This window comes from Podarcis cretensis (assembly GCF_951804945.1).
Source record: "Podarcis cretensis genome assembly, chromosome: 14".
NCBI lineage: Eukaryota > Metazoa > Chordata > Lepidosauria > Squamata > Lacertidae > Podarcis > Podarcis cretensis.
In genome coordinates, this window is record NC_137183.1 from 19,643,042 (window position 1) to 19,660,624 (window position 17,583).

The window sequence follows — 17,583 nt, forward strand, 5'->3', positions numbered from 1 at the left end:
CAAGCTTTGTTGACCAAGCACCCAGGTAGTCAAGTAGTTGAGATGTGCCTTCATAGATTTACTGGCTTGCCCTAATATGGTGGGGAGAAAGTGTGCACCCATATATAGCTATGTATTTTAGAGCCCAGGTGTCGCTGGATTTGGGGGCAAGTGGCTAAGGAAAGAGGAAACAGACAAAGCTGTCACAAAGGCAGTGCAAATGGCACAGCCACAGTCCATTACTGCAGCAGCACACAAGCCAAGGACTGTTTTCAATACAGAATAATAATAATAAAATAACAACAGCAAGGGTGTTTTTCTTCATTTGTGAGTCACAAAAAGCAACATTCGCAAGTTTCTCTGTGCTTTGGAGAAACCAAAATTCTCTGAGAAGCCCAGGTGTGTAGCCCATGAGAATTACTTACGGTTGAATTTTTTGCAGAATATTTTCAGTAAATTTGTACTATTTTACATGCTTTGTGTTCCCAGCAACCATGCCATGACCTATAGATGGCATTAAGGCCCCATACTCCAACCACTAGAAATCCTAATGTGCAATTCCTCCGGCTTCAAAGATTTCAGAAGGCATTGATCAAAATGTTCAAGTGTATGCTCCTAAAAAAGGTGCTGTTCTTGTTTCAAGGAATTAAAAGCTTAAATTCTTAGGAAGCTGGATTCTGTGGGTGATCCCACATTCCGAGAGTTTTCTGCACTTCCTCGAATCACAGCACACACACACACAGAGATCCCTCTCTATCACTCCTGGGCAAAAGGTGAAAGAGGGGAAATGGCAGCTACTGGGAGAGGAGACATGCCTTCAACATATGTCTTCAACATTTTGAAAGCAACTGTAGCAAAAGACCCAGAAATAGCTCATTGGAAATTGTATCAATGAATGTGCTTTGAGGTTTGTGGATACAATGAAGTGGCTTCACCATCAGAAAACGCTCCAGGCCAGTGTGGTGTAGTGGTTAAGAGTGATAGACTCGTAATCTGGTGAACTGGGTTCGCGTCCCCGCTCCTCCACATGCAGCTCCTGGGTGACCTTGGGCTAGTCACACTTCTTTGACGTCTCTCAGCCCCACTCACCTCACAGAGTGTTTGTTGTGGGGGAGGAAGGGAAAGGAGATTGTTAGCCGCTTTGAGACTCCTTAGGGTAGTGATAAAGCAGGATATCAAATCCGAACTATTCTTCTTCTTCCTAGAAAAGACATCCACAAAGTTATTCCCCCCCCCCCCCGCAATCACGAGTTTGATTTACTTTAGATATGGAGGTCCAGAGGCTTGAGGGCCAAAATACAACCTTTCAGACATCTGTATCTGGCTCTTAAGACTCTCACCAGTCACAGCCCTCAACAGCCCTGCTTTGCATCTTCCCTGAGGGTTTTTGCCTGGCTGGAACATATCCTTGAACTCTGAAAATGCTTCTTGCTTGCCTGGATGAGGCCAAAGGGGAATGTGTTTAGAAACTAATCTATGGTATAAAGGAAATTCATTCATTGCTTTGCCCATTTTTACCTCTGGCCCTGACCACCAATGGCATGTGGGCCCCAGAAGGTGGCACAGAAGAAAATGTAATCCTCAGGTTGAAAAAAAGTTTCCCCATCTTGTTTTACTTCTTCATTTCCATAGTCTTTGTTGGTCCTCCATGCTGGTTTCCAAGGCCCCAGACAGAGGCGCTGTCTTGCACCCAAGTCTGGGGGGGGGGGGGTTGGCGCACATCGTACGCATGTCACAGGCGCCCAGCAACAAATCTGTGGCAAGGTTTACTGTTGCCTCAGCCAGATTTTTCATTTTTACTGCACACAGACTCGCTGTATTCTCCGAATACTAAATTTCAGATGAGGGTAGTGATATGATCAGCTGACCAATTTCATTCATACAACCCATGTTTCAGACATACTCCCCTTTTCGCTCATTAAGGCAAGAGGCACCAGCAGTGCTGGAAAGCAGACATGCTTACCCAAAGAGAAGTAGGTTCTCTTCCTTGTTCTATGAAATTAGATCTACAGCAATCCCCACCTCTCTCCTCTTCCTCTTCCTAGAGATAAATACCAGGACTGTTTGATTTGTAAAGCAAACCAGCAGGGGTCCCTCTGAAACAGAAGAAGCTCGGAAGAAGCCTACAAGAGGTGCATTCATTAGACCACTGGCTCCCACTCAAGCCAAACAGGATATCTACTCTGATGCTGCAAAGACAGGGGTCTTTCAGAGTGGAGAGTGGGGTGGAAGCTGGTTGAGCTACCGATCACAATCTCGCCCTACCCAGAGGCGTTAATATGACTTAGGTGGAGCAAGGGATGTGGATGGAATCAAGTGTCCCTCTGCCACTCTTTCTGATGAATTCACCCATGTTAAGTCAGGTTAAGGTTTCCCACAGAAATAAAAGAAGCACCCATCACTCCACCACCCTTAAAACTAGTATATGGAATAAGCATCTCCCCCTGGATCACAAAAATCAGCAAGTTATAGAAAGGAGTTCCAGCTGCACCACCACCTTTGACTTGATGTTTTTCCAAATGCGGGGAACTTAGAGTAAGCAATGCAGACCTGCAGTAAGCTGTGACAGATTTTGTGGGTCATATACAGCTTGGTTCCTAGAATTTCTGGGGGCTTAAGTAGGTTGCAGTACAAAAAGCCAGTTTGTTGTGTGTTGTTGACTAGAAGCCGTCAGCCCCAAATCTGGATGGTTATTTCAGATCAATTTGTGAACTGCAGTATTTTGCATCTCTGCAATGCTGGTACTTCCTCGCCCCGGGTCTCTTTTTCTAGGCCTCTTTTCTCTTAAATAACTAGGTTAATATTAAATCTGGATATAAGCATGTTAGCAGTACAGTTGACTCAGTTCAAAGATTAACTGTAGGGGTAGCAATGCTTCCACTAGATACATTGCGAGTTAAGAGGCTTTTCCATGTAAATGAAGAATCAATGTGATTATTTCTCAAAATATGTTTACTTAACTATCTGCTGTGCCATGCACAGACATTTTCATTTTTGTTAGATGGAAACAAACTGTTCTAGTCTGCCCAGTGACTCCCAGATTTTTCTGTTTTGCTCTGCCTTGGCCAGCTCAATCCTCACAAAAACCAAGTGGCAAATGAAAGGAAAATGCTAATCACTGACACATAGCAGTCATTTTTGTTTGCTGCTGGTTCTGCAAGGGTTGGGCTAGCCAAGGCATAGAAAAACAGAAATGAGCAAGTGTGGAAAGAAGACTTGTCCAGTGCACAGGTTCCTAAATTCTCACACCCAACCTCACAGATGTTATGGAAGCTGCTTCTAGAAAGAGCTTGTATGGGATTTTCATTGCTATCTATTTAAGGAAAGCATGCACAATGTACAGTGGTACCTTGGTTTACAAACTTAATCCGTTCAGCAAGTCCGTTCTTAAACCAAAGCGTTCTTAACTCAAGGTGATCTTTCCCATAGCAGCGGGGGACTCATTTTACAAATGAAACACACTTAACAGGAAGCAGAACATGGTCTGCTTCCAAGGCAAAGTTCACAAACCAAAACACCAACTTCCTGGTTTGCAGCATTCTTAATCCATGTTGTTCATAAACTAAGCTGTTCTTAAACCAAGGTACCACTGTATACTGTGTGACAAAGAGCTTCAAGGACTGGTTATAGGAATGAAACTGTAACTAATACTCTACTTTGCTGTAAACTAAACTTGGTTTAGTAGTCAGATTTCCTTGCAGATCAGTTTCCCCGCCCCCTTGCTGGTTTAAAATTATGATTTAAAATCAATCCACCCTGAATAGTTGTCATAATATCACTTCCAATTTGTACCTCCTATGCTAGTTGAAACCAATGACAGACAAAACAACGTGTTCCGAACTCAAATAAGTTCTTTATTTTTTTAAGCAAAGAAATTCCATTGAATCAAATATAACAAAATTACTCTGTTCCGCATGACTCTGTTTATCACACACAGAACAAAAAAAATTAAGAAAAAAAGATCAAGGACACACTTTTAATAACTTGAAACGTTAGCAGATTTAGAAAAATTGCATTGCTAGTTGCAAATTTTCATCTCAGCAGCAACTGGTTCCTAAGAGACAAGAAAGGAACCAGCAACCATGAGAGTCACTTACACACATGAAACCTGTTCAGGGCAGCATTTTTGTTTCCAAAGGAATTAGGAATGTGAAAGTGATGTTTTCCAAAATGTCTGTCTGGAAGCAAAAATTACCAAAAAGGAAAAAAGAAAAAACTGAGGTTGAAGAGACATTTTCTTAAAAAAAACAAAAAAACCCTAAAAAACCAAACACTCAACTCACTCCAATAAGGCAGCTGCAGTGACAGAAATCAAAGAGCGCACAGGTACAGGTCTAGCTTCCTGAGGTGTTCGGATATTCCTCTGTGTGTTCAGGAGAAAAATGGGGTGTTTATCTTTTAAAGTTGTGCTTTCTTAAATAAGGTGAAAGGCTGTCAGAACGAATCTATGAATTAACTATCAAATGCAATCAAAATAGCTGTGATGAAATAATTGAACGGACAGACTCACAGATTCTAACACACTACACTGATGAATCTCAATGGCAGATTAAGTTCTTGAGGTTCCCAGTACGAAACAGCCACACAAATTAAGCCGTGATGTCTGCATAGGCTTTTATCAGCCATTGATCTGGAACTGAACCTACTTCAATTCTGGAAAAGGCTGTTTGATACAAGCAGAGATTCTGCTGCATATAGCAAAATAATAACTCCTGCGAGTTGCAAAAAAAATTATGCTGAAAAACAGTGAATCCCCATCTCAGGAATTTTGAAACAATGGGTTACTCTACAAGGATTTGAACCAGCAAAAGTGCTGGAAGGTTGGTGGTCCCAGAAACTGAGGAAATGTCTTGCACGAAGGAAATAGGGATGGTTGCTCTGGTTGCAAAATGGAAAAAAGCGGGGGGGGGGGGATACCAATTCTCAGTTCCAGCTTTATAAATGCTGCCCTTTCATGGTTGTGCCCTTTAATGTAACCAGCAAAAAGAACAGAACACCAGATGCTTCAATGAGATACAGTACAGTTCTTGATTTTTTTTTTTAAAAAAAAAGGGGGGGGAGATCCCACTGCCCCCGCATTCCACCCGGCTGATTTCATCTCATTTTGTCAAGCAACCAAACCAGAGGTGCTTCAAGGCAAAGGAGATTTTAAAAAGAAAACAATTCCAGATAAGGAACATGTGGAGACAGCGAAACAAGATGTTAGAATAGTACGAAGGCCACAAAACTCCAGCAGCGTTGCATGGCACCCACCACCCCTTTTCAATGGAGACCTTGCTCAGTACACAACCAGCAGGCTACTTTTCACCCTCATTTATATCACTGGCAATAAGTGTGCCTGCTGTGCGACTAAGAGGTCTGCATAACATGTAGCTAAGGAGGATTGCTTAGGCAACTGATATATGGGAGGGGGCCGGTGGTGTGTTTCAGATACTTTACAACCATCTTGTTGGCTATTATTACTCTTGTCAAGACTACTCAGTGATACACACCTGGACCTCTCCTTGTAGAGATGCTTTCCTATGATAAGAGTCCCCAGACAGGGAGTTGGAAGTTCTATTCTGGCAGAAAACTCAAAGGCCAATGACAATACAATTGGAAGAAAACTGCTAACCTCAGTCTGTGTAACTGAATGTAGGGCATGCCCTTTTAGAAAAGAATATACCAAACACTTTCAGCATGAGTCTGGGACAAAAAAAGAGAGAGTTGTAAACATGACCTGCTACCTAGTAATATAAGCCTTCACAAAAAGACCGAAGCCAAGCTTAAAAAGGTGCCCAACCATGAATATCTGGAATACAAACATTTCACCCACAACCAGGCCACTTTAGTGCAGGCATCAACAAAACAGTGAAGATATGAATGTTGAAATAGATGCACAGCTTACAGAAAGCTGCAGATGTTACCAGTGAAGAGCTGCTTTATGCTTTCATCTGATGAAATCTGCTTTGAAAATAATTGAACATGGCAGTTCTTACCACGTGGCAAACCAATTGATGGCAACAGATCACCTCAAACAAAAAGGTCTGAAGTGGCGTGCTGCTTTTTTTTTTTTTAAGTAACAAGATCTGGTGAGCTCCTATGCACAGTTACAAACAGTAAATCGTAACACAGAAAGCATCACCAAGGTCAAATTTACTGGCAAAAACAACGGGATGGAAGAAATGTTAGTGTCCTGGATGCTTCCTTGTTTTTGTTTGTTTGTTTCCATGTAGTATCTTTCGGGGGGGGGGGCTGAAGTCTAGCCTACTGATAAGCAGGGAGATGCATTACAGCAGAATCACAGATTTACTGGAAAATACTAACTGAAAGTCAGAATCACATATATTTTTAAAATGGAATTTGTAAAGCCACTTCCTCCTGTTGGATCAAGCTAACTCATTCTTTCCCCTACTGGGTTTTTTTTCTGGGGGGTGGGGAGCATTAAGTGTATCCCCAAGTGTGTCTATCAAGCAGACTGAGAACCTCAATTTTATGGTCTCACTGGCAGTGTTATGGGGCAAAATAGGTTTCCAAATTTCTATATGGCCATGTTAGTGAGAACTAATGACTCTGTAACAGCTCCACATTTTGGTGTGTGTGTGTGTGTGTGTGTGTGTGTGTGTGTGTGTGTAGGGAAAAGGGATCCCTTCCAACATTTCACAAGAGCGCTAATGATTTTCAAGGGTTTGATAGTTTTAGACAAGAGTGGTTCATGCTCTCCTCCATTTAAAAGAATTTTAACCACTGAAGTGATCTTCTTTGAAAAGGCTGTATTACATAGGTGCATTGCCATGTGATCCCTGAGTACTGAAGCTTAAGAATGCCTAAATATGAACACTGGAGTGCCATCAAAAGCAGGCATCAACTCATCTTCTTGTTCAGGTGCAAAACTAGTTCCATAGCTGAAGGGCCCTTTACAAATAATTGCATCCTCACATCCAGCTTCAAGCAGAAGGTAATAAAAAGCCTTTCCTTTGTGAAAAATGCAGTTTCCCTTTTTAAATGCATCAAAAATGTCTTACTTGGGTAGAAGTCAATGGTAGTGTTAAATTCCGCTATTTAGCACCCATTTGCTAAGAAGTGGGGCAGATGAGATTTATATGATCTAAAGAGAAACCAGAAGTGATGGCTCTCAGTGGCAGGTCTAGAGGAACTTCTATGCTTATGTGCTGCTAGGCAAACTCTTTTTGGCAAAACAGCTGCACACTAAAGAGGAAAAAACTAATATTGTGGAGACTGATGTGAAACAGACACTCTTATAGCTAACTTTCTAAATTTTAAGTGGGGGTAAAGAAGCTACATTCACTTCCAATATATATTTGCAGTAACTAAAAATGATTTCAACATCTACTTCCACTCAAACAGAAAGGAGACTCTAGATAGTGACCTGCACTGCTTATGTACCTATAATTTCATCCGCACACTAGGGTTTACGTAGGATTTTGGCAGTTTATGGATATAGAAGAAAATTCCAAAGAATAACATACTGAAAAAGAATGGAGAGCCAACTCTTTGAGGAAAAGGAAAGAGCCATAAGCACTGGCCAAATCATGCCTTGCTAGGCTTGGTCACTCCCTCAGATTTGAGGGGGTAGAACATGAGTTCTACACAGCTTGCCAGACATGTCAAGGTTGCTGAACTAAGGCTGAAGGAGTTTTTATTCCTGATGTGAGAAATGCACCTCTGCTACAGTAGCTAATTATTGCTCAATAAATAAAACTAGAAGAGAATAGAATAACCCCCGAAAACTCAATATACACCTTTCTGAATTTCAAAGCTGCTCCAGGATATGTTCTATGAAGCATCCAAGTTCAGAAAGGATTCCTATCCATGTTAAAAAAAAAATCACACTATAATTAAAGTGCCTTGAAAAACAAAACCAAAAAGGTTTAAACAATAAAGTGCTAACTGTTATGAAAAATGGGGTGCGTGAGAACTCCTGCAAAAAGAGGTGAAAGGGACCACAAGGAGGCAACAGTGAGCTGACAATTCTGAAGGGAAGCAGTGTCTTACTACAATGTTCCACTGTCTTAATAGAAAAGTAATCTAAATATCAGATTTTTAAAAAATCTTATTAATACATATATGGCTGAATATTTTTCTTCCAGGGTGGAAACTCTGTAGCTCAGTGAAGAAATATATCTCTCTATTGTGTGGTAGTAAAAAAACTTTTTTACTGTAACTCAGCCTAATGCATCATTCACCAATTTTCTGTTGGTGTCTTTGCTCTAAAAGACAAGTCAGAACACTGGACTCATCAGATTGTCCTATATAACCTAGTAACTGTAGATGCATTAGATACAGAACTTTTTTTTTTTTTTCCTTTTAAGCATTTCAGTATTGTAGACACCAAATCCCCATCTCCTCTAAGGCAAGGCATACTGACTGAAAATAGCCAGTTCAACGCTTTAGAAGTCTGGGGATTTAATTTATTTATCTATTATGTTCTTCCCTAGCAGACATGAAATGTGGGCAAGACAAAAAAAAAAAAAAAGCATAGATGGATATTATATTCTCTCTTTCACACACACAAAAAGTTCCTAAGAGTATACATATAGATTTGCTAAGAAGTACTCTAGAAAACAAAACACAAAAAAGGGCCACCTACAAACTGATAGCAAGTGGCTTCCATTCGGAGACCGTATTAAAAGGCCTGGGTTAAGAGCACACAAATGTCTTGTGTCAAAATAAAAATTCCTTATACTAGAAAAGGCAAGTATCACAAGGCTACTTGTTTAGTCTCGAGTAGTAAAACAACAGGGAATCCACTGGACTGATCAACCCAGAAGCCATCTTTGAGCCAAGTCTCAACAAAAAGCAAAATGTGACTGTACACACCCAGCCATCACTCCAGAATTCTGAAGCAACTGTAGTGCTGATTACACATCAAACACTTTCAAAGCAATCTAAACCTTCGAAGTGCATTAATCAGAAAGGGCAAGCCCCCCCACCCCCCTTCTCAAAGGGATGCAATTCCGGAAACTCAAAATTCTTTCAACTTTCCCCTTGTTTTGTGGACAGCCTTTCCGATGACTTGCAGAGCGAACTACGACTGATTTCCTCTACAGATAGATATAGATGTCTCCCCCCAGGTGGGGAGGGAAAAAATGCAACCACAAACAGACTGTAACTCCTAACGCACATCACTGACTGCTAGACAAGTTTTGCAAAAACCAGAAGTGGGTTTTTTTGTTTCAGTTTCTATCAGTGAAAGTGTGAACAGATGGTCAAGAGCATAAAAACTTCTTGCTGATTTCAAAAATGTTCTTTTGTTGCACTTGTTTCAGAACCTTGAAGCAAGCTATAGATGGCAACCCACCAATACAGTGCATCAGTTCTTCCAATACACAACTGTACTGCAAATGATCAAATATACTCCCAACTTGCTCAGTGCCAGTCATTAGCCTCTCTGGCCGTAGCTCTACTTTGGCATGAAACACTATGGTCAATGCCCAAGTTCAAGGTGTTCAGAAGTTAGGTCTGGAAAAGCAGAAGAGATTAAGAGTTCCAGAAGATGGGGATTAAAGGTGAAACAACCTGAAGTCTTTGGAACTGTTTATTCTTGGCCAGATGATTGTTCCGTATCGGAGCATTGTGATTTATTCTTCTCCCACTGACAGATGGCATTGGCATATTGGACCACAAGCTTATCCATCCAGGTGAGGGGTTCAGGAAAGAGTACTGCACCCTCAAAAAAACCCAGGTGACCTCCATGCAATGGCAAAACAAACATGACATTCTCCCGCTTTTCTGCAAGTGTGAAAAAACAAAGTTTAGAACTCAACACGTTTTGCATCTTACCAAAGTACAGTACTCTGTCTAGTAAAACCTCAGGTTTAAGGTATAAAAGGTAAAGGGACCCCTGACCATTAGGTCCAGTCACAGACGACTCTGGGGTTGCGGCGCTCATCTCGCTTTACTGGCCGAGGGAGCTGGCGTACAGCTTCCGGGTCATGTGGCCAGTATGACCAAGCCGCTTCTGGCGAAACAGAGCAGCGCACGGAAACGCCGTTTACCTTCCTGCCGGAGCGGTACCTATTTATCTACTTGCACTCTGATGTGCTTTCAAACTGCTAGGTTGGCAGGAGCAGGAACCGAGCAACGGGAGCTCACCCTGTTGTGGGGATTCGAACCGCCAACCTTCTGATTGGCAAGCCCTAGGCTCTGTGGTTTAACCCACAGCGCCACCCGCGTCACTTATACTCTTATTATTTTGACTGGAAAATGTATATACAACCACCTGTGTTCCAGGTAGGCATGATACTCCAGTTATAAGGCAGTTGCATTAGTCAAGATGCAAGCTACATGAAATCAAGTCTGTGCTGGATATTTCCCACTGATCCTTCTAGAAAGTAAGATACCCCATTACCCTCTTCTACTGCTCCTTTAGTGTCAAATTTTAGGTTGCAAACTCCTTGGGCAAGGGGGCTATCCTTTTGGACTCTGTAAAGAATATGCACATTATGGTTCTATATGAGACACATGCATAGGTTACAAGTTTGTCTGGAAAAACAAACATGCCTTCTGCCCTCCAAGGCTATCTTTAGGTTATCACAACGCTACACTGCCTTGCAGAAATCTATTTACTGAAGCTTTCAGCTCACCTGAGAGGGCTTTTGGTATTGATAAGAGACTATCGTGCACCAGAGGGTCATCAGCAGCATTAACCAGCAAGAGGGGAACAAAGATCTGCAGATTAAAAATAAAGAATTCTGTGTTGGAACACAATCTTGTTTGTAGTCTAGTTATAAAGTCACAATTGAGTACAACAAGTGCTGTACGTGCCCTGAACCTGCAGAAATACCACTGTTCAGATAATACACATTTAAAATTGATGGAGGGGCTCCTTAGCACCAGTGTAAGTGATTTCTGTCACAGAAAGCTTTTATTACTACAAGCACCAATCAATGGCATATATTCTGCAGTGCTGCGTTTGAGGCAAAACCAATTCACTGTTTTGCTATAGGTGGAAAAGATTTTGAACTAGTATAAAACTCAAGAGTGTAGAATTGGCTACGGTGACTTAAACTTAACATTTCCAGTGACAGACATCTGCTGCTTTCTAAATTTAGGGAAAACGGAAACAGAATTGGGGGGGAGCACTAACGACAGCATATGTAGCCTATTCTATAGAAGTTAATCAGAAATTGCCTTACAGAAAAACAATAGATAAATAGATTCTATAAGAAATGTTGGTCTCCGAGTACCTGACCATAAGACAGAGGAGCATTAGTCTCTTCAAAAGATAATAAACTGGTTGTAAAAATTTCACAGATATGCATATTTCCACTTGCTGACCATACCACAAATAAGCATGCTTTCCAAGGCAAGGAAAATTATTGCTAATTTATGATGACCCCACATAAAGAACTACTATTCAGCAACATGTGCTATAAACTTGGCTAGAAGCACATGGGGACGTTCTCCATCTCACCACAAATCTCACATACTGACATATATGGTGCATGTCAAAAACTAGAGTAACAATATCATATCAACTTACTTTCTGCAAGTAATGCAGGCAGCTCTCCTGTTCATAGTATTCCTTTAAGGTGCTGTAGCCATGGAACTTCCTGAGACACAGTAAAAAGAAAGCTTAAGCATTTAGAGATTTTCTTGTTATTGAATCGCACATATTTTCTTCTAATTCTTATACACAGGATTACAATAGTTCTCCAAATAAGACACTTGAAATGATTACTTCTGTACAAGTTAAAGCCAACATTCTGCTTCGGCTTTCAAAAGAACTACCTAGTGAAACATCCAGAGAATATGGAACTATTTATATGTTCCTCTTGTTCTTAGCTTTAATATATACCGTATTTTTCGCTCTATAAGACGCACCAGACCACAAGATGCACCTAGTTTTTGGAGGAGGAAAACAAGAAAAAAAATATTCTGAATCTCAAAAGCCAGAACAGCAAGAGGGATCGCTGCACAGTGAAAGCAACAATCCCTCTTCCTGCTCTGGCTTCTGGGATAGCTGCGCAGCCTGCATTCGCTCCATAAGACGCACACACATTTCCCTTTACTTTTTAGGAGGGAAAAAGTGAGTCTTATAGAGCAAAAAATACGGTAAATTCCATTCCCCAAGACTGTCTATCCTGCAGAAAAAAGGCATCAAAAGAAGAATGTGGCTACTTAGTAAACAATTAGCTAGGGTACAAAATACCAGGCAAGGAAGCAGTAAGACAAATATGTGGAAAGGAATGTACACACACGTAGCCATATCAAATACACTGGAAACATCCTTTCCGATTTAACTGCAGAACCCCTAAGTTAAGGAAGTTAAACCTAATTATATTACTAGCCCCTCTTTAGATGCAACATCAGGCTCCCAAGTTCTTCTAAGAACAGAAGTCAACCCCCTACCCAACTAGTAGAACGTAATGCTGATGTTCATATTACTCTCAGTCATCTTAAATATTATTTGTACTGGTCATGAGCCATAAACAGGCCATCCTACGAATTATTTGTGTACAATACATTCCAGCACTCCTTGGATGAAATAACAGAAGCAAGCAAAAAGAAGCAAGGAAACACACATAGGAAGTATAGCAACTCCTGGTCCGCCTATTTGGGAATGCAAGTTTTACTGAGGAACAAGTGTGCAGCCAAAAAAAGGAGGGTGTCCTCTGAGGACAGGGTTGATTTCTTGCCATATCACTATATGGTGTAGGAGAAACTAAGGCTAACCAACGAAGGTTTTATCTAGTTTCTACGGGAAAACCTACCCTTGAAACTCCATGACAGAAGATCAGCTATGTAACACAATTATGTAGAAAGTGGTAAGCACTGATCATAAGGAATCACAACTTTTTGCTTATGCCAATGGCTACTGGCAAATCAGTATATGAATAATTTGATGCAACTACAAATCTAAAATGCACATTTCATTCAGACCAGCTTCATTTTCCATCTATACCATAACTGAAAGTGATTCAGCACTGGTGCTAGCATTTGGGGCCATTGGTACTTCTAACAAAATGACACTCCTGGCTCTATTCTGATGAACTTTTACCAGCATCCCTCAGGTGTTTCTGTAGCACCACCAAGTAACTCAAATTATTGGAGTTTGCCAAAGGAATTAGATGACAAGGATCACTGTTTTCTAACCATTCAGAAAAGATTTCTAGCACTGGCTTAAGATATGCTTCACAAAAACACTGTAGAACTGATTAGTCAACCCTGCACCCTAATTTTACTCACTCAACAGCGTTGCTATTTACAGCATGGTAAATTCATTTTTTAAAGTGTAACAAACAAGAGGCAAGACAAACCTGTAAACAATAAGATCTAGAAAGAATTTGGAGTTATATGCACAATGATGATAACAGCAGCCTCCATTTCAGGAAGGTCTAAATGACAGGGGAGAGTTACCAAATGTGCTTCTTGATGTCCATACCTCATGATACTGTCATCAATCTGCATAAGGGATGTTGCTGTGTGAAGTCTGCTCAAGTCTGACTCTAATAAACTCTGAGGCTTTTTAGGGCTCTCAGCAAACAAGGTGTGTCTGAAACAGAGAGAATGAAGTGAGTGACTATGAAACACAGACATACTGTAACTATTAGAGAACGTACCCTATTGGGTTTACTGCTGATCTGAAGGTTACTTCATAAATTGCTTTACAGTGGTGCCTCGCAAGACGAACGCCTCGCAAGACGGAAAACCTGCTAGACGAAAGGGTTTTCCGTTTTGGAGGCGCTTCGCAAAACGAATTTCCCTATGGGCTTGCTTCGCAAGACAAAAATGTCTTGCGAGTTCCTGCGGGTTTTTTCCCCTTCCCCCCCCCTTTTCCTAAGCCGATAAGCCACTTATCAGCTGATCCGCTGATAAGCCGCTTAACAGCTGATCGCTAAAAGCCGCTAAACCGCTAATAGCGCTAATCCGCTAAGCTGTCAATGGGCTTGCTTCGCAAGACGAAAAAACCGCTATACATAGAGCCTCACGAACGGATTAATTTCGTCTTGCGAGGCACCACTGTATATTGACACAGATCTTAAGATCCATGTTACTGTCATCTCCAATACCATTCTGAATCTGTCCCATGTGAAAAACATACAAAAGGCAGTTTTGTTCAGCCCTGAAGACTTGATACTGGCTCAGATTTTGACATTGGTGCAGAAACTGGTGCAGATACAAACAGTATACCTGAAGGAGCGTCCCCCAGCGTTCAGCCCAGACAGTGAGGTCCAGCTCTGAGGGCCTTCTGGCAGTTCCCTAGCTGTGAGAAGTGAGGTTACAGGGAACCAGACAGAGGGCCTTCTCGGTAGTGGCACCCGCCTGTGGAACACTCTCCCATCAGATGTCAAGAAAATAAACAACTATCTGGCTTTTAGAAGACATCTGAAGGCAGCCCTGTTTAGGGAAGTTTTTAATGTTTGAGGTTTTATCGTGTTTTTAATACTCTGTTGGGAGCTGCCCAGAGTGGCTGGGGAAACCCAGCCAGATGGGTGGGGTATTAATAATAATAATAATAATAATAATAATAATAATAATTGGAGTAAAATTGAGCCAAGGTCAGAAATGCTTAAGAATCAGTGTACTGCAGTAGTCAGGAAGTTGGCCATAGAGCAGTAGATCCCAGTTCAAAGCCCTGCTCAGCCATGAAGCTTGCTGGTGTTGACTTAACATGGGCCAGACATCTCAGTCTCATTTTTCTCACAGTGTTGCTGAAAAATAAAATGGCAGAGTGTGTGTGTGTGTGTGTGTGTGCGCGCACACACACACAACCACATATGCCACCTTGGTCTCCTTGAAAGAAGGAATCTCTGCCTATCCCAGTGCTGGAATTTATTTCCACCTTTGTGCTGCTGCAAAAAGCAGTGGGGTCTTCAGGGGCTGAAAAATCTGTTTGGGGGCTGAATGAGGCGCCTGGGCCAGAGGTTAGCACTCCCTGCACTAGGTCCTGTGGGCAATTACATTACTAAGCAATAGCCCTGTCAGCATTGGTGAGAACAATGCAAGAGGGTGTGTGCTGTAGACTATGGATCAGATGCATGATCATGTTCTCCAAAAAGCAGAGGTGGAACAGAAAATGTGCAAAAGGAAATAAGGCTTGCTGGAAGTGTAAAATCAAAGAAGGCAATTTCTACCATATGTGGTGGACTTGCGAAGAAATGAAGAAGTTCTGGGAACTTATTTATAATGAATTTAAAAAAAAATTCAGATACACCTTTCCTAAAAAACCGGAAGCCTTCCTCTTAGGAATAATTGGGGATGAAAGAAGACCAGACACTATTCCAATATGCGACAGTAGCTGCTAGAATATTAATAGCACAAAATTGGAAAAACCCAAATATCCCAACTGTTAGAGATTGGCAAACAAAATTATTTGAATATGTAGAACTAGCAAAAATGACGCAGAAAATTAGAAACCAAAAAGATACAGTTTATTAGTGATTGGAACAAATTTATAGTATACATTGAAGGAAATTATAGAAACTTAAAAACCACAGCAGGTTTGATATAAATCTTACGATGTGTAAACCATTAACATTGAAGCTGCAGAAAAAAGAAAGAAATCTTATTAAGAAGCCCGAAATCAGGAGGGAAGGAGGTCAATAGGTACGTAGAGGAAAGATTTAAAGAAGGAGATGAAGAATTGCAGTGAAAATTTATGTTACTTTTATGTTGCTTATGGATGTTTTTTGATATTATTGATTTGTTTACTTTTGGTTATTTAAATGAAAATTAATAAAAAGAATTAAAAAAAAAAAGAAAATGTGCAAAAGGAAGTTTGGTTTGAGGGTTGGCCTTAGAGCACAAAAGATCCATTATGGAGAAAAAAGTGTTTTTGTAGATTAACAAGCCGTCCTTCAAACCTGCTAAAGGTTGCTCATGCTTACAACTAAGAGCTCTTTTAACAGGAAGATTAATATATTTAGTTAAGTTGTCATAATATTTAGTTATCTGGGATGAATTAAAGGGGTTCTGTATCCTATACATAATTAGAGTCTCTTAAAGCTGTTTTTCCATACTGGCTTAAACAGGAAGCAATACAGCAACTACAGTTACAAGCTTTGACTACTGCTAACCTTGAACTGTTCAAACAACCAGTTATTGTAATTTCACACCCTTTCCCCAAGCACAGCCAAAGTGTCACAGACTTTCTTAAGTAAGATGTTTCTGAAAGTAAGGTTACTAATGCACATGGTTCTTCAGTAGCTACTGATCCAGAGGAGAATTAATTTTGTTGGTACCCTGATCAACTTGGCAACACATAAGAACAATTTATGGTACTGCACATTATCAGCTGACACAGAGGCCCATTTAGAATATAAAGAGCATCATTTTGTACCTGTGAGACAATATGATTTTCTTCAAGTTGTCTGCCATGAGGAAGTTGTAAAATCTCCGACACTGATCCCATTGCATGAAGGTTTCCTGTGCCCTAAAGATATGACATGGGGCAAATTAATTAAAAGCTGGAAAAGCAAGCTTCCAGGGTCATAGCAACAAAAAGTACTCTGCAAATAGATGGCAGCATTTCCACGTAACTAATTTGATTCACTTCAAGGAGCCACCTATAAGCTATCACACCTTCAAAAGGAATCAGCTTTTTCCTTTTTCAAACGCACAGTAATGCATAAGAGAAATGTGTCATTAAAGGATTCAGCCAGCAGGGGGAACAAAAGCATTAGAAACTGGAGTACAAAACAGCCAACAGCTTGCAAAACAGAACTTTCCAGGAAGAGATGGGTTGTTCTATGTTGTCTCAACAGGTAATTTCAAACATGCGTTACAAAAATTGACAGAGCATGGACAGATGAACTCAAAACTGTATTTGAAACTGCTTTTTTTAAAAAACAAGGTCAACTAAGTAAGGAAAACACAGACAGAGCAACTAGTACTTTATAAGAATGAGAGATTTTTGCACAATACCCACCCTCCCTTTTAAAATAGCAGTCCCTGAATGTGTACACATGCCAAAGGTGGCACAGTCTTGTGAAGCAATTTGTAAAAGTCTAAAATCTATCTTGCAGTTACATGCAGTATCCTCACATTTTTCTCAGGTTCAAACAAAGTTTGACAAATATTTTAGAGATGGGGAGGAGAGAAGACACGGTGTATTAAGCTTATGTTGTTCCAATTTCTAATCCTCTTGCTTAAAAAAATTAATTCTGCCACAAGATTTCTGCAGCTGCACAGTCTTAAATATAAAGGGAGCCTTTGTTGTCCAGTTTGGAACCAGAGCTGAATTGCTATGTGTTCTATTAATATGGAGGTTGCAATTTCCTTAGCCTGCTTGACACTTTCTCCAACCAGAAGGGCCTCCTGTGTAGTATTTACGTTCAGATACAACATCCTTTAGTTAAAGTGCAGTTGCAGCTATAGTACTGCAACTAATGGATTTCAATGGCATTTATTTCCTAATAAGCAGAACTTTGCATACTAAATGTCATTCTAGGGAAGGCTTCCAACTCTAAATCCATTTGTGCAAGTGGGTGACGAAATTAATTATTGGTTGTTGTTTTTTTAGAACAGCACCCTCCCCTTGGGTTTTGACCTTAAAATACACCAGAGCTCATCAAGGTTCGGTCAAACGATTTTTAACCTTTCTTTCAGAGTAGACTGCCCTCAGCGCACAGGACTATAAAAAGCATGGTTGCTACATAC

At 40.7% G+C, this 17,583-nt stretch overlaps 1 protein-coding gene and 1 long non-coding RNA gene across 4 annotated transcripts in view; one reads left to right on the forward strand and one right to left on the reverse strand.

Moving 5' to 3' along the window:
• The first annotated feature begins 3,818 nt into the window (after positions 1-3,818).
• On the forward strand, positions 3,819-8,507 carry LOC307203532. Its single transcript, XR_013833252.1, has 2 exons — positions 3,819-6,570; positions 6,602-8,507. It is a non-coding gene; the product is annotated as an uncharacterized lncRNA (long non-coding RNA).
• A 996-nt stretch (positions 8,508-9,503) lies between these two features.
• The window catches only part of ABHD2 (abhydrolase domain containing 2, acylglycerol lipase), a 43,081-nt gene continuing 35,001 nt past the window's right edge, over positions 9,504-17,583 (reverse strand). For all 3 annotated transcript variants that reach the window (XM_079954337.1, XM_079954335.1, XM_079954336.1), the window contains 5 exons: positions 16,265-16,357; positions 13,367-13,477; positions 11,465-11,534; positions 10,566-10,650; positions 9,504-9,711 (listed from right to left, as the gene is read on the reverse strand). In XM_079954337.1, coding sequence (XP_079810463.1) covers positions 9,518-9,711; positions 10,566-10,650; positions 11,465-11,534; positions 13,367-13,477; positions 16,265-16,357 — 553 coding nt within the window. In that variant the 3' untranslated portion in view covers positions 9,504-9,517. The remainder of the gene's footprint in view (positions 9,712-10,565; positions 10,651-11,464; positions 11,535-13,366; positions 13,478-16,264; positions 16,358-17,583) is intronic.